At 45.9% G+C, this 16,925-nt stretch overlaps 1 protein-coding gene across 1 annotated transcript; it reads left to right on the forward strand.

The window, feature by feature from the left end:
- Nucleotides 1-570: 570 nt before the first annotated feature.
- NPS (neuropeptide S) lies at nt 571-16,499 on the forward strand. Its single transcript, XM_075352254.1, has 3 exons — nt 571-639; nt 720-798; nt 16,247-16,499. Exons 1-3 carry the CDS (start codon nt 617-619, stop codon nt 16,424-16,426), a joined length of 282 nt encoding a protein of 93 aa, XP_075208369.1. The 5' UTR covers nt 571-616; the 3' UTR covers nt 16,427-16,499.
- The last annotated feature ends 426 nt before the right edge of the window (nt 16,500-16,925 follow it).

A 16,925-nucleotide genomic window follows, 5' to 3' on the forward strand; every position in this document is an offset into this window, starting at 1 on the left:
AAAAAACAAAATAACTTCTTGGTGTCACTACAGGCAGGTCAGCATGGTCGTAGAACAACTGGCACCAGATTTTTACAATATAGTAGGCCAAGTCCAAGGGATTGTCCTTTCCAAGAAGCTTTGGGTTTTTTTTTAAATTATTGATAGGACTCCCTAGTCTACATCGCAAAGTCGTCTCCAATTGTCCTACCCAAGGGTCATCTACCACACCTTCTCTCACAGTTTGCACTTGGGCCCAACAGCTTCTCGTTTCGCCAATGCATAGAAACATGTAAATACAATTTCAGTAGAGCTAGATAACATTTCCATGTATAATACGGTCGCTGTCATAACTTTGAAACGCTCAAAACTTTTGAAGACAATTTCTCCATTTCTCGAGACTTGATGGCATCTCAGAGAACCTTGTCAGTAGCTACTTTCCAAAAGGCCACAAGTTTCAAGAAGTTATTCAGAGAAAAGTCACCTTCTTACTCCCATTTCCCCCTTTTAACATTCATTAAAGGCCACTTCACATCAATTAGACATGATAGCGAGCGTCTCCATGACTCAGGAACAGAGTATAAAACCTCCTCCTGATGGGAAGACGACTCAGGAGACTCCAATATACACGGCCACAATGGAACGACTGCAGCCGAACAGGTAAGGGCTGTCTATGGAGCACATATTAGCGCTGATGTAATATAGGTGATATATATTTACTGTTTCTTCATATTTTTCAGCATTTCCAGACTTCACTTTGTATTCATCTTCTGGATTTCCACCATGCATCTCTGGTATCAGCCTGGCATGTGCATGACTGTAAGTTACCCATGAATTAATATTGGAAATCAATGACATTTTTAGGGTTGATGTCTTGAATCTCCTTCTTTGTCTTTGCAGAAACAGTACCCCTAATGTCTGGGCGTGATAGTTCAGCTCAGGCTGATTCAAGTAAATGGGGAATACCATACATAGCCCATAGCAAGAATGGCTGCATTTAAAAAAAAATAACAACAGATAAATCCAAGTTATAATACTGTGGAAAAAGGAAGTGGAATAGGGTCTTACCCGGTAGAGAAATCAAAGCCCGCAAGGGTTAACATACACTCACATTATCAGGTTGTGAGAGTCACAACCCCTATAAAGCACATGTAATGGTGGTATCAGCAGCAGCCTCTAGGTGTAGACCGTATAATACAGTAGAAGAGGAAATCGGGTGTATACCACGCTAATACTCCAATACGATGTTAATATAATATTCCTTTATTATTGTACAGGTCGACGCGTTTCAGAGACATCCATCTCCTTCATCAGGACTTAAAAAAGGAACAGTATGTCGACATGCTGTTCCTTTTTTATGTCCTGATGAAGGAGATGGATGTCTCTGAAACGCGTCGACCTGTACAATAATAAAGGAATATTATATTAACATCGCATTGGAGTATTAGTGCGGCATATACCTGATTTCCTTTTCTACTGTAACAACAGATAAATGTCAGTCAACCCCATTAAGGATTCATCTAGATGATGAGTCCCAATGACTTTTCACTAGATCTGAAGCGATAGGATGAAACCCAAGAAGGTTTCTTTTGAGAATCAATTAGGATGTTTGGAAAATAAATAAAATATTGCTAAAATTTTGGTAAAATTTTGTAACATTTTATGTTTACTTTACCTATAGTGCATCTATTTCCATGTGCTCTGTAGTTGAATTCAGTTTATTGTTCACAGTTATCAGCCCATTTAGGTGAATAGCAAAAGGCTGTAAATTTCAATACAAAAATCCCCACTCCCACTTTATCGCACATATAGTATCTCCAATGCTGAGCCCCCCCCCCCCCCGAAACATTTCCATCTATATATTAGTTGCTCCTAACACAAGCCACATACTTGTTGTATCAATGTTTGCTTAAGCTGTAAATTACATTGAAAAAAAAAAGAGAAACACAACAAACAAAACATTGAAGTCTATGGACACCACTGGCATAAAAAAAATGATTTTACACGTCAGTGGTTACCGTTTAGTTAATAAAATTCTGCTAAGCTTCAGTCTGCAACCTTTATTCTTTCATTCATTTTCTGCCCCCCAATATGCAGTTTGTAGCCTGATCGAAGAATCAAATTTTTCTCTTGTGGGATTGTCTCTCCCTGTAATATAGGCAGGATGTGAGCTCTGTGTTTCTCCCAGTAATATAGGCTGGATGTGAGATCTGTGTGTCTCTCCATGCAATATAGGCAGGATGTGAGCTCTGTGTGTCTCTCCCTGTAATATAGGTTTGATGTGATCTCTGTGTGTCTCTCCCTGTAATATACACTGGATGTGACCTCTGTGTGTCTCTCCCAGTAATATAGGCTGGATGTGACCTCTGTGTCTCTCCCTGTAATATAGACTGGATGTGAGCTCTGTCTCTCTCCCAGTAATATAGGCTAGAGGTGAGCTCTGTATTTCTTTTCTAGTAATATAGGCTGGATGTGTGCTCTGTGTGTCCTTCCCAGTAATATAGGTTGGATGTGAGCTCTGTTTGTTTTTCGCTGTAATATAGACTGGATGTGACCTATGTGTGTCTCTCCCAGTAATATAGGCTGGATGTGAGCTCTGTGTGTCTCTCCAGTAATATAGGCTGGATATGAGGTTTGTGTGTCTCTCCCAGTAATATAGGCTGGATGTAAGCTCTGTCTCTCTCCCAGTAATATAGGCTGGATATGAGGTTTGTGTGTCACTCCCTGTAATATAGGCTGGATGTGAGGTCTGTGGCACTCCCTGTAATAGAGGCTGGATATGAGCTCTGTCTCTCTTTCAGTAATATAGGCTGGAGGTGAGCTCTGTATGTCCTTCCCAGTAAGATAGGCCAAATGTGAGCTCTGTGTGACTCTCCCAGTAAACTAGTCTAGATGTGAGGTGTGTGTGTCTCCCTGTAATATAGGCTGGATGTGAGCTCTGTGTCTCTCCCAGTAACATAGGCTGGATGTTAGCTCTGTGTGTCCCTGCCTGTAATATAGATTGGATGTGATCTATGTGTGGCTTTTCCAGTAATATAGGCTAGATGTAAGGTGTGTGTATCCCTGTAATATAGGCTGGATGTGAGCTTTGTGTTTCTCTCCCTGTAATATAGGATGGATGAGAGGTTTGTGTATCTCTCATAGTAATATAGGATGCATATGAACTCTGTGTCTCTCCCAGTAATATAGGCTGGATCTGAGGTCTGTGTCTCTCCCAGTAATATAGGCTGGATATGAGCTCTGTCTCTCTCCCAGTAATAGAGGCTGGATGTGAGTTTTGTGTGTCCTTCTCAGTAATATAGGTTGGATGTGAGCTCTGTGTGTTTCTTCCAGTAGTATAGGCTGGTTGTGAGCTCTGTGTCTTTCCCAGTAATATATATGCTGGATGTGAGCTATTTGCGCCTCTCTCAGTAATATAGGCTAAATGTGAGCTCTGTGTAACTCTCCCAGAAATATAGGCTGGATGTAAGCTCTTTGTGTCTCTCTCAGTAATAAAGGCTGGATATGGGTTCTGTGTCTCTCCCAGTAATATAGGCTGGATATGAGTTCTGTGTCTCTCCCAGTAATATAGGCTGGATGTGAGCTCCTTGTCTTTCCCAGTAATATAGGCTGGATGTCAGTAATACAGTAGGTCTGTGTGTCTCTCAGTAATACAGGCTGGATGGCACAGACCTCACTGTGTCACTCTTTGTCTCTCCCAGTAATGTAGGCTGGATGTCAGTAATACAGTAGGTCTGTGTGTCTCTTAGTAATACAGGCTGGATGACACAGACCTCACTGTGTCACTCCCAGTAATATAGGCTGGATGTGAGCTGTGTGTGTATCTAGGGTTCTAGCTCATGTATCTGCACACCTTCTATTCTGCTCTTATTTCTTCTTCCTGTGTCTATTTTCTTACATAGCTTACATTGACGAGTAAAAGGGTAACAGTGTTTTCAACTTTTGACTTTCAGGCTCCATATCTCACCATCTACTATAGCTTTGAGTGTGAGATTACCTTCATTTTATAGACAATCATCTTGGCTATCTCATACATAAACTTGGCTTGCAACTATTTAACATATAATTAGATATGCTCATTGATGTATATTCTCTGCCCTCCCTGAGACTGTAGCTGCTTTTCCTCTCTGCCCTGTGTACAAACCATTGTCACACTTTTTTCCCCTCTTCGTCTGCTTCCTTCCTTCTTTATGTTCTGTTATTCCTACTCTGCATTTAGGAAGCAAATTAATGTAAAAAAAAAAAAATCTAATCACACACTTTATTTATCATAAGAACTAATAAAAATCAGAGATACTGCACCAAATATTTTGTACTCCCTGTTATTGAACGATACCAGTAATGCACACATATGAGGGAACTGCTGCTGGATATCTCACTCATGTAGACTAGAAGAGAGAGAAGATGTATGGTATTTGTTTTTTAAGACACACACATTATAAAATATCATAAACATGTGACACTTTACAGCACCAGATAATCTCTCTACTTTATCTCACATCTGTCCATTGTTTTATACATGACATTTTGAAGTTTTCCTATTATAAATATGCAGTGTTATAATTTGGGGCTAGGTTCACACACAGCATTTTGTAGCATTTTTATAGCATTTTATTTTTTTGTTTTAAGTAGCAGTATGCTCCTTGCCATTTTTAATAGCCTTTCCCAATGGACTTATAAGCTATAGGACCTAAATTAAATAACAAAAATAACCCTAAAATGTCAGAAGAAAAAAAAAAAGCTTGAAACCTGCAGGAGAATTAATCATATGCTTTGCACCAGAATGTTTGTGCAAATTATGTTAGCCTTTTCTATAAAAACGTTTGAGCTGTTTTTTAACAGTTTGCACCAAATTTGTCATTGTGAGCTTGTCCGAAAAAGAGAGGGGTCGCCCGCATTTCATAGTTTTTGCCACTTTTTTAAAATAGTCACACAAAAAGTAGCAGAGCTACTCCTATAATAGGTGGTTTGGGGTGTTGGAGTAAAATATCAGTTATTGACCATGTCTTAGGCCATATTGAGAATTTGGTAAGTTTTTTTTACCTCAGTATTTGTCACTCAAAACTGGGAGTGGGTAAAAAAAAGCAGAAGTGGTGCCTTTGTTTTTATTATACATTTCCTCTGATTGTTCCACTCCTTGTTTTGGCTTACACATACTGAGGTAAAAAACTCCCCAAATACTCAATTTGTGAACGTGGCCTCATAGAACCACGTGCGCACATTGAGTATTTGGTGAGTTTTTTACTTCAGTATTTGTCACCCAAAACCAGGAGTGGGTAAAAAAAAAAAAAAAAAAAAAGCAGAAGTGGTCCCCATGTTTGTATTATACTTTTCCTATGATTGGAAGCCAAAACCAGGAGTGGAACAAATACTGAGATAAAAAACTCACCAAATACTCAATGTGTGAACGTGGCCTTATAGAAACACATGCAAACGTTTAGTATTTGGTGAGCTTTTTACCTCAGTTTTTGTCACCCAAAATCAGAAGTGAGTAAAAAAAAAAAGCAAAGTGATCCCATGTTTGTATTATACTTTTCCTCTGATTGTTCCACTCCTGGTTTCGGCTACAAATACTGAGGTAAAAAACTCACCAAATACTCAATATGTGAATGTGGCCTCATAGAACCACCAGCACACGTTGAGTATTTGATGAGTTTTTACTTCCGTATTTGTCACCCAAAACCAGGGGTGGGTAAAAAAAAAACCAACCCAGAAGTGATGCCCGTTTTTGTATCATACTTTTCCTCTGATTGGAAGCCAAAACCAGGAGTGGAACAAATATTGAGGTAAAAATCTCACCAAATAATCAAAGTATGAACATGGCCTTATAGAAACACGTGCACATCTTGAGTATTTGTGGTGTTTTTTACCTCAAAATTTCTAAACCAAATCCAGGTGTGGGTAAGGCTACTTTCACACATCCGGTTTGAGCACTGCGGCTCAATCCGGCTATGAAAACTATGCAACGGATGCGGCGAAAACACCGCATCCTTTGCATACGTTTTTACATGCGGCCCGTCCGTTTTTTTCCGGTTGCGGCATGCTACTGAGCATGCGCAGTGGAAAAAAACGCATGCGGCGAGCGGATGCGGTTTTTTCCGCATCGCGCCGCATCCGGCCTCCATAGGTATGCATTGAAAAATGCGCCGCAGCGGCCGGATGCAGCGCGATGCGGTGTTTTTTGCCGGAGCAAAAAACGTTGCAGGGAACGTTTGATCCGGCCGCGGCATCGGCTAAATCTGCCGCATGCGGCAAAAACCGGACCGAACGCAAGCCCCTGCGGCACAATACGGCACTAATGTAAGTCTATGCAAAAAAAAAACGCAACCGGCGTTACAAAAGCCGGTTGCGGTTTTTCTGCAGAACGCCGTATTGTGCCGCAGAGCAAAAATCCGGATGTGTGAAAGTAGCCTAAAAAAAGAAATACAGAAGTGGTGCCCGTGTTTCTATTATACTTTTCCTCTGATTGTTCCACTCCTGCTTTTGGCTGCCAATACTGAGGTAGAAACCCCTCACCAAATACTCAATGTGTGAACGTGGCCTCATAGAAATAAGTGCACACATTGCGTATTCAGGCTATGTGCGCACGCTGTGGATTTACCGCGGATTTTACCGCAGATTTGCGGCACAAAATGTAGTCATACCCCAGCAAAACCAATGAGTATAAAAAAATTATGTGCACACACTGCGTTTTTTTTATACCTGCGGATTTACCTGTGAAATTTCCCTGCAGAATTAATGTGCATGTCACTTCTTTTCCGCAGGTACCTGCGCTTTTTGCCATAGATAATGGTAAAAATCCGCAGGGACCAACCTGCGGAAAAAACGCAGAAAATCCGTACCAAACCGTGGCAAAACCGCATGCGGATTTCGTTGCGGTTTTGGTGCGTTTTTTACCGCAGGTGTGGGATTCTTTAAGAGGGTCCGGATTTTCCTTGAGAAAAAGTCACTTTCTAGTGCGCACATGGCCTTAAGGAGTTTTTTACCTCAGAATTTCTAAACCAAATACTGAGGTAAAATAGTGACCAAACATTGAATGTGTGACCATGGCCTTACGTCTAAATGTGCGCCAAATAATGACAATACAGTAAGCAACAAAATTGAAGTCAAATATTCCAAAATGGCGTTTTTTCTTGCAAATATAAACAGTGAGTAAAAATAAATGCATGTGTTAAGATAGGATTAGGTTATGTTTCTGTTGAAGCAAATCCTTAATCTGCAGCAAAATAAGCATTGATAAAAACCAAGGGGCGGACATATCACAGTTTCAACCAAAGTGCCCTAGAAGTAAGGGGGCCCATTTCTGTCTTCAAAACAGGTGAAATTTTGCATTTTTATGAGCTGTCTGGCTGCAAAGGGCTCATTTATTGTTCTTGCCAAGGGGCCCTTTTTCTGTCTGTGTCCATAAATGTAAAAACCACTGTGGATTTTGCATGAGATCTCGACCACAATACTGTTACTGGAAAATGCAGGTTTTCTATATGGGAAATCTCCTTCATGTCCCCATAAGACAAAAGCTTGTAATGGGTTGAATACAATGCTGCATGGTCAGTGATTGTGATATCTTCATTACTCACTTGGCCTCATTCAAACATCTGATTTTCTGCATTTGAGAAAAAAATGGACATTTTTTCATCAGTATACACTACAATCATCAATTTTTGAGAATGTGTCCTCCATTTAACCATAAGCTTTTCATTTAGTTTTATACAAAAACAAATTCCCAGCTTTTAATTTAATATAAAAAAGAGAACTCAATGATGACATCTGTATGTTATCCATTCTTCTCACAGACCCATTGATGAGTTTCATCCATAAGCATGATCTAAAATAGACATATCTTAGTTTTTGGGGGTTTTTTTGTGGACAGTCAGTCTACAAAAAACATGGACACATCAACAGCTCCATAGACCCTAATGGGTAGGAGTTCTACGCAAAAAAAAAAAACAAAAACGGACAGAACACGTAAGTGAAAACTGGCCATCTGAATGAGGCCTTACTGGCAGCATTATTGGCCATACCAACTAAAATAAAGACGTTGGACTGGACATACCTTTTTTGTGTCATCATCTATACAAAAATTTGTCTGCGTCACTTTATGTAAATTACCGTACCCCCAATATGTTCCAAGCAATTTCTGAAAGTCCGATATAGAAGAAGCTACAGTAGTACATGTAATGTTTTCAGCACATTTCCAAAGTAGGATAAGGCATGCACCAGGGAAAAATGGCCTCGGCAATGGCTTTACTATGCCAAAAGAACATGAATAATCACCTAAATGATGCTCAACAGTAGCCCCATCGCAACGTTCCACCTGCTGCAGTTTTTCCACGATTTTGGTTAGTAGGGGCAAATGTAATTACATCTACACTAATCCATAAATAATTAGTAATGCTTAAAATTTCAGATTTAGCATATTTCAACATAAGCAGTTTTAGAAACCCCCTGTTTCCCATACATATATTTATTATAGTTCTGTGTATGTGTGAAGCCCCACAAGTGCAGTGTCGGTGCATTACCTTCAGGGACTCCACTCGGCTGGATCCTGTCACAGGTAGGAGATCTTCTTTTAGGATTGTCGTGACGCCACTCTCAGAATTGCGGTCAGTGGGGACCGCCACTGCAGGTTAAGGGATGCCTGGGGCTGATGGTGGGTGCAGTCGGTTGTAATAGCCTCCTGAGAGTGAGGCAAGCCCCAGGGCCCTGTGTAGGTGTGTAGAACCACAAGGCGCAGAATAACTCCACACAAGCAGAATGTCTTTCAGGGGTTTTACTCACTGTTGATGGCAGGGTGAGTAACCCGGGCGTAGCTGGGATGAACCAGGCTGGAACCAGGTATCCTTCAGGCTGACTGATGAGGGTGGCTACCGACTCGCCTTCCTTAGCCCTTCTGTGGTTTGTGGTAACCCCGACTTTTAGTCCCTATGGGGGTCACCCAGGGAAGTAACTGCTCCCCTCGTTTGTTTGCCGTTTGCTTGTCGCCTGGACCAGATCACTCCAGCTGCTTGCCTCCTGTGAACTATGGGCCCTAACTGTGGCTACGTGGCTGCGGCTTTTGTGGTGTTGTGGCGTGGGCTTTAAGGGCCCCACACCGGCAGGTTTAGCAAGGAAAGGTGGATCTATCCCCGCATCGGGATCTGCCGCCCGTTTGGGCCTGGTACTCCCTGACAGTCTCCTTACTTTCCACTACACTGCTCTCTCTCCAGCTGTGTGTGGTGTTCGGGCAGCACTACCAGGTGACCGTTCTCCCCCGTCGGTAGTCACTGCGCGGACGCTGTTAGACTGCAACAGCTCCAGGGTCTGCTTCTGCTCTTCCTGAGCTGCACACTAAACTGGCTCACTCGTGGGACCTGCAATGCTGCTCCTGTCTGAGCTCCACTTCCATGCTCCTCACTCCTCCACACTCTGCTTCAGACTGTTTACTCTTCCTTCTCTTTTCCCCTTGTGCCTGCCTACGCCACCTAGCAACCAGGCTCTCTACCACACCCCTTGAGTGGAGATGGAGGCTTCGCCCCCTCCACTCCTCAAGTGGAGGTGAAGGCTTTGCCCCCTCCTGGGATCCCCAGGGGTCCTCCCAAAGGTACATGTGTGAGACCTGATCACTATGCGCCTGTGTAGTCACACCTCGGTCAGCCTTCTGGATTACCTGTTTGTACTGTCCCCAGCATGGGTGCAGTACTCAGTGGTGCCTGACCAGGTCAGGGGCGCCACATTCCCCCTTAGTTATCACCAGCACGTCCTCGGGCTGCAAGACAACATTTTAAAATGCATAAAACATTAAAACATGGTAAAACTTTTAAAACCACCAGGTACCATACATCACCACCCTCCACCCACAAGTCCGTTAACCCACCCAAAACCCTCTCACGTTGGCCGCGCCTTCAGCCACTTCTGGCAGGATGTAGAGGCGGCTTTCATGGGCTGGTGGTTTCCAGGGCATACCTGGCCTGGTGAAGCCGCGCCTTCAGCCACTTCTGGCAGGATCCAGAGGCGGCCTTCACAGTTGGTGCTGACCAGGTACCCTCTTTGTGGTGGAGAGCCAGGCCCCATAAACAGGCATGCTCCCTGGTTGCAGGCGAGCCAAGGCCCCATAAACGGACGTGCTCCCTGGTTGCAGGTGAGCCAAGCCCCTAAACAGGCTGGCTCTGGTGGTGGTACCTCTGGGGTAACTATGTACACTGCGAGAGTTTGTGGCTATAGCCAGTTCATAGCCTTAAGGTTCATGGGTTTCTCACATTAGTTCATGTGGGCACATGCTTAAACTTATAAACGTTGCAAACTGGTCAAAACTGTAACTTGCTGTACTTCTTTCTTTACTTTACATAGATTCCTCCTTACCAGGGCTTGGGCCTGTAGGGCTGCGGCACCTGTTGTTTTCTTCATTTCTCTCATCATCGGAGGTAGTCTCATCAGTGGGTCCTTTATCTTTCCTTTCTTCTTCTGTATCTGTTTCTTTTTCTTGTGGTATGGAGACAACTGGGTTTCTATAGGAATCTCTGGTACATGGCGTAACGTCAAGTGCATACCATCCTCTTTCTCCTTGGTGCATGGTGAATTCCACTGTATCTCCCATCTGTAAGTTCCTTCCCGGATGTCCTCTGGGCAAATGGGCTCTAACATCCCTTCTATTCACAAATATGCCTTCTTTTATACCAGGAGCTACTATGAAGCCATATCCACTCTTCAAACTGAAATCCTCTACTACACCACGACAAAGTGGGCCTCTAACCTGGGATTTGGCTCTTCTTAAAGACCGTTTCTCTTCCAAGTCTCTGGCCATGACTTCTTTCTGCTCTGGAGACTGCGGTGCAGGGGAAAGCTTGGTTCTGCTACGGCGCCGTGTCCTACGGGCTGGATTCTGCTGGGCTGTTACTTCACTGCCTGCAGGCCCCCAGGTGAGGTTTCTAGGCAAATCTTCCTCAGCAGAGGGTGTCGGGCTTTCTTCATCCCAGCGGGAATACGGCAGCATCTCTGGCTCTGGGCATGGATCCACTGCTGATGGCTCCGGGGTCAGCTCCTCAGCTTCCTGGCCTCCTCTCCCCCTTAGTTCTTCGGAGCACTCCTGTTGTGGCAGCGCCGGGGATGGGTGGCCATCAGCAGGCCCGGGCGGGGGACTCTTTGGCGTGGTTGCTGCAGAAGTCGCCTTGGGGGTATGTGGAGGGAGCAGATACCGATCCACCATCTCCTGTGGGAACTGGGCCTCTAGGTCAGCCTTCAGCTTCCAGTATGCGGGGTCCTCTCCTATCAGGGACTTCCTAGCAGGGACTTCCTTAGACTGGGGAGCGGTGTCTGCTCTGGCCTTGCAGGCCGGGGTAAACAGTGGTACATTCTTGTCTTGGCGGGCCGCGCCCTGCATGGCGGCAGCCTGGATCAGCGTCGCTGTCGCAGTCTCACTCAGGGTCGCAGCTGGAGTCTTAGCGGGCATCGCTACTGTAGCCGGTTCTTGGCGGGCCGGGCAGGGCATCGCTGCGGCGGCCTGAATTGGCGTCGCAGCCGCGATGGGATCTGTGCAGGCTGGGCTGGGCGTCGCTGCAGCGATCTGGGCTTGGCGGGCCGCACCTGGCGTGGCTGCGGCCTGGTCCAGCACCTCACTTGCGGCGCGGACGGGCGTCGCTGCTGCGGTGGGGTCTTGGCGGGCCGGGCCTAGCATGGCGGCGGCCTGGGTCAGCGTCACACCTGCGGCGTGGATGAGGGTCGCGGCGGCAGCCGGATCTTTGCGGGCCGGGCAGGGCATCTCTGCGGCGGCCTGGGCTTGGCGGGCCGCACCTGGCGTGGCTGCGGCCTGTCTCAGCGTCGCCGCGCCGGGCGCCTCTTCAGGGACCGCGGGCGTGGCAGCAGGAGTCGGGGCACTCACGCTGGCAGGGGCAACACTGGACTCACCCATCGGTGGTATCATCGGGGTCTGAGTCGTCGCCATCCGGTCTGGCACTCGTCGTGCGGTTCTCCCCTCGTAGGCCTGAACCGCTGCAGCCATCTCCAGAAGCTCCGTGCGTTCCTCTCTGATCTGCTCTACGACCCGGGTCTCCAGTCGGTCGCAGAACTGGGCAAGCTCCCGATACCACCAGGCAGCGGAGCCTGGTTCTGGGTTTCTGCGTTCAGACGCCATTTCCTCTGCGCCTTCCTCTGCACGATTTCCCAGCAGTGGACTCGTCGCTGCCTCCAGTTGCAGGCTCTTCAATTTCTGCTCTGCCTCTTCCAGCAGCAGGCTTCTGGCTCCCTTTCTGTCCCGACGTCTCTGAACGCCTCCGCTCTCTTTATTTGCGAGGTCAGGACTCTGCAGGGGATCTCTGGGTAGCCACACCTCTTCGTGGGCGGTAACTTCTCCCAGCGCGGGCTGCTGTTGTTTTTCAGCGCGCTTTTCATGGTGGCAATATGGCGGCGCTTCCAATTTTTCAAGCGCACCGCCCAAGCACATGGTCACCTGTCTGAACAGGTCTAGTCCTTATCCTGTTCGTGACGCCAGATGTGAAGCCCCACAAGTGCAGTGTCGGTGCATTACCTTCAGGGACTCCACTCGGCTGGATCCTGTCACAGGTAGGAGATCTTCTTTTAGGATTGTCGTGACGCCACTCTCAGAATTGCGGTCAGTGGGGACCGCCACTGTAGGTTAAGGGATGCCTGGGGCTGATGGTGGGTGCAGTCGGTTGTAATAGCCTCCTGAGAGTGAGGCAAGCCCCAGGGCCCTGTGTAGGTGTGTAGAACCACAAGGCGCAGAATAACTCCACACAAGCAGAATGTCTTTCAGGGGTTTTACTCACTGTTGATGGCAGGGTGAGTAACCCGGGCGTAGCTGGGATGAACCAGGCTGGAACCAGGTATCCTTCAGGCTGACTGATGAGGGTGGCTACCGACTCGCCTTCCTTAGCCCTTCTGTGGTTTGTGGTAACCCCGACTTTTAGTCCCTATGGGGGTCACCCAGGGAAGTAACTGCTCCCCTCGTTTGTTTGCCGTTTGCTTGTCGCCTGGACCAGATCACTCCAGCTGCTTGCCTCCTGTGAACTATGGGCCCTAACTGTGGCTACGTGGCTGCGGCTTTTGTGGTGTTGTGGTGTGGGCTTTAAGGGCCCCACACCGGCAGGTTTAGCAAGGAAAGGTGGATCTATCCCCGCATCGGGATCTGCCGCCCGTTTGGGCCTGGTACTCCCTGACAGTCTCCTTACTTTCCACTACACTGCTCTCTCTCCAGCTGTGTGTGGTGTTCGGGCAGCACTACCAGGTGACCGTTCTCCCCCGTCGGTAGTCACTGCGCGGACGCTGTTAGACTGCAACAGCTCCAGGGTCTGCTTCTGCTCTTCCTGAGCTGCACACTAAACTGGCTCACTCGTGGGACCTGCAATGCTGCTCCTGTCTGAGCTCCACTTCCATGCTCCTCACTCCTCCACACTCTGCTTCAGACTGTTTACTCTTCCTTCTCTTTTCCCCTTGTGCCTGCCTACGCCACCTAGCAACCAGGCTCTCTACCACACCCCTTGAGTGGAGATGGAGGCTTCGCCCCCTCCACTCCTCAAGTGGAGGTGAAGGCTTTGCCCCCTCCTGGGATCCCCAGGGGTCCTCCCAAAGGTACATGTGTGAGACCTGATCACTATGCGCCTGTGTAGTCACACCTCGGTCAGCCTTCTGGATTACCTGTTTGTACTGTCCCCAGCATGGGTGCAGTACTCAGTGGTGCCTGACCAGGTCAGGGGCGCCACATATGTACATTCTTGTACAGAGGCAGAGAAAGAGACTGTTGATTTTGTGTGAGAAAGTGACCTGTAAACTCCTGCGATTTCATTGTATTCCATGGATGGACTGAATGAATGGAAATGTGAATGGTATTTCAGGAAATGACTATGGTGATGAAGTGAGAGATGGCAGTCTATCAAGTTATTTAGGTTTTATCAGGAATAATTGATTCTATTTGCAGAGGACAGAATCAAGATGTGAAAAATTGAAGAGAACTACAGATAAATAGGGTAAGGCTGGTTTCAGATGGCTGTATGTCATGCTCCACATAAAGACCGCAATGCTGATTGATATGTAAGTGTGGGACAAAAAACTCAGTTATTTTGGGCATTGCGGACCTTATATGGATTTTATAGGGACCTTAATATATGGGCAATCTGAAGCCGAGCTAAGGGGCAGAGCAGAGATGTCAATCTCAAATACACAGAGGGCCAAAACTAAAAACTTGGGGCAAAGTCGCGAGTCAACCTAGTCGAGGGCCCTTACATAGTCCTCCATACAGAATAATGGGCTCCATATAACCCTCCATACAGAATAATTTTCCCCACATAATCCTCCAAACAGAATAATGGCCTCCACATAGTCCTTCATACAGATAATTGTTCCTCACATAGTCTTCCAAGCAGAATAATATGTCCCACATAGTCCTCTATACAGAATAATGTGCACCATATAGCCCTCCATACAGAATAATGTGCCCCACATAGTCCTCTATACAGAATAATGTGCACCATATAGCCCTCCATACAGAATAATGTGCCCCACATAGTCCTCTATACAGAATAATGTGCACCATATAGCCCTCCATACAGAATAATGGGCCCCACATAGTCCTCTATACAGAATAATGTGCACCATATAGCCCTCCATACAGAATAATGTGCCCCACATAGTCCTCTATACAGAATAATGTGCCCCACATAGTCCTCCATACAGAATAATGGGCTCCATATAACCCTCCATACAGAATAATTTTCCCCACATAGTCCTCCAAACAGAATAATGGCCTCCACATAGTCCTTCATACAGATACTTGTGCCTCACATAGCCCTCCATACAGAATAATGGCCTCCACATAGTCCTTCATACAGATACTTGTGCCTCACATAGTCTTCCAAGCAGAATAATATGCCCCACATAGTCCTCTATACAGAATAATGTGCACCATATAGCCCTCCATACAGAATAATGTGCCCCACATAGTCCTCTATACAGAATAATGTGCACCATATAGCCCTCCATACAGAATAATGGGCTCCATATAACCCTCCATACAGAATAATGGGCCCCACATAGCCCTCCATACAGAATAATGGGCCCCACATAGCGCTCCATACAGAATAATGGGCCTCACACAGCTCTCCATACATAATAATGGACCCCACATAGCCCTCCATACAGAATAATGAGCCCCACATAGCCCTCCATACAGAATAATGTGCCCCACATAGCCCTCCATACAGAATAATGGGCCCCACATAGCCCTCCATACAGAATAATGGGCCCCACATAGCCCTCCATACTGAATAATGGGCCCAACATAGCCCTCCATACAGAATAATGGGCCCCACATAGTCCTCCATACAGAATAATGGGCCCCACATAGCCCTCCATACAGAAGAATGTGCCCCACATAGCCCTCCATACAGAATAATGGGTCCCACATAGCCCTCCATACAGAATAATGGGCCCCACATAGCCCTCCATACATAATAATGGGCCCCACATAGTCCTCCATACAGAATAATGAGCCCCACATAGTCCTCCATACATAATAATGGGCCCCATATAGCCCTCCATACAGAATAATGGGCCCCATGTAGCCCTTCTCATACATAATAATGGGCCCCATATAACCCTCCATACAGAATAATGGGCCACATATAGCCCTCCATACAGAATAATGGGCCCCAGATAGCCCTCCATACAGAATAATGGGCCCCACATAATAGTCGTCCAAACAGAATAGCATCACAGGTCAAGTAAAATTGGCCGGCGGGCCAGATTTGGCACATGGGCCAGAGTTGGACAGATGTGGGGTAGAGTGACAATCTCAAGCATAGATAGTGATACCTACTTGTGGGTTTTATGCACATAGCATTGTATCCCATATGTATGGAATACTTGTAAATACATGGGCGGCACGGTGGCTCAGTGGTTAGCACTGCGGTGCTGGGGTCCTGGGTTCTAGTCCCACTAAGGACAACATCTGCAAGGAGTTTGTATGTTCTTCCCGTGTTTGCGTGGGTTTCCTCCGGGTTCTCCGGTTTCCTCCCACACTCCAAAAACATACTGATAGGGAATTTAGATTGTGAGCCCCAATGGGGACAGTGTTGCCAATGTATGTAAAGCGCTGTGGAATTAATAGCGCTATATAAATGAATGAAATGAATGAATGAATTATGATGTCCCTAGTGATAAAACCGCTATTAAAGGAATGCCCCAGCAAGTTGCTGGGGGATAAGTGAGACCCAGAGCCAAATATGTAACTCTGCTGCTCGATGTACTCATTCATTGAATGCTTTCTTGTCTTCCCCTATAGTCATCTGGAAAATCAGACTACTGCCTAATCCTGTTGAACAGTTGCCTGATAGAAGCCGATCGCAGTGAAGAGCTGGCATTCCTCAAACCTTTTCTAGAGAAGTCTTTCATGAAGAGGTCCTTTCGGAACGGCGTTGGATCAGGAATTAAAAAAAATTTATTCAGAAGGGCAAAATCCTAACAAAATGTTCACATAAAGCGCCCTTGGACATAGGGGATTTTTTTCTATGAATACAAAAGTCTAAAAAATAAAACTGTCTCTTTTATGGTGCGAGAACGATAAGTTAAGGGGCTTAGAAGGTAGCTTGCATTAAGCACATACATAACATTTCAGTAACGTTATTACCGGAATTCCTCTATTGAGGAAGGTCAAGTAGGAAATGTAAAATGTTCTGTAAGACCTGTCAGCAGAATGCAGGCTGCCAGGAAAGTAAACACCAGTAGTCCATATTCTGCTCTCAGCTCTTGCAGAGAAAATGTGAGAGTTTTTAGGGAATTGCTATGCTCATGCTCTTGAACATTACATTAAACTATTATTTGTGCCATGGTAAAAGCAAATCAGTCGACTTATACTCCACTCATAAAATTGTATGGGGGCATTGTACCTCTGCTTGGGTCCAATAGTAAATGAAGCTTAATCACTGCGTTTTGGGGCCTACTGCTAATAGATATATTCATAT

The sequence above is a fragment of the Anomaloglossus baeobatrachus genome, chromosome 5 (genome assembly GCF_048569485.1).
Source record: "Anomaloglossus baeobatrachus isolate aAnoBae1 chromosome 5, aAnoBae1.hap1, whole genome shotgun sequence".
NCBI lineage: Eukaryota > Metazoa > Chordata > Amphibia > Anura > Aromobatidae > Anomaloglossus > Anomaloglossus baeobatrachus.

Bases quoted from the DNA above. Each gene is read 5' to 3' on its own strand.
- NPS (XM_075352254.1), top strand. From the start codon at position 617: ATGGAACGACTGCAGCCGAACAG. The intron at 640-719 runs GTAAGGGCTGTC...CATATTTTTCAG, and splicing joins GAACGACTGCAGCCGAACAG to CATTTCCAGACTTCACTTTG. The intron at 799-16,246 runs GTAAGTTACCCA...CTTCCCCTATAG, and splicing joins AGCCTGGCATGTGCATGACT to TCATCTGGAAAATCAGACTA.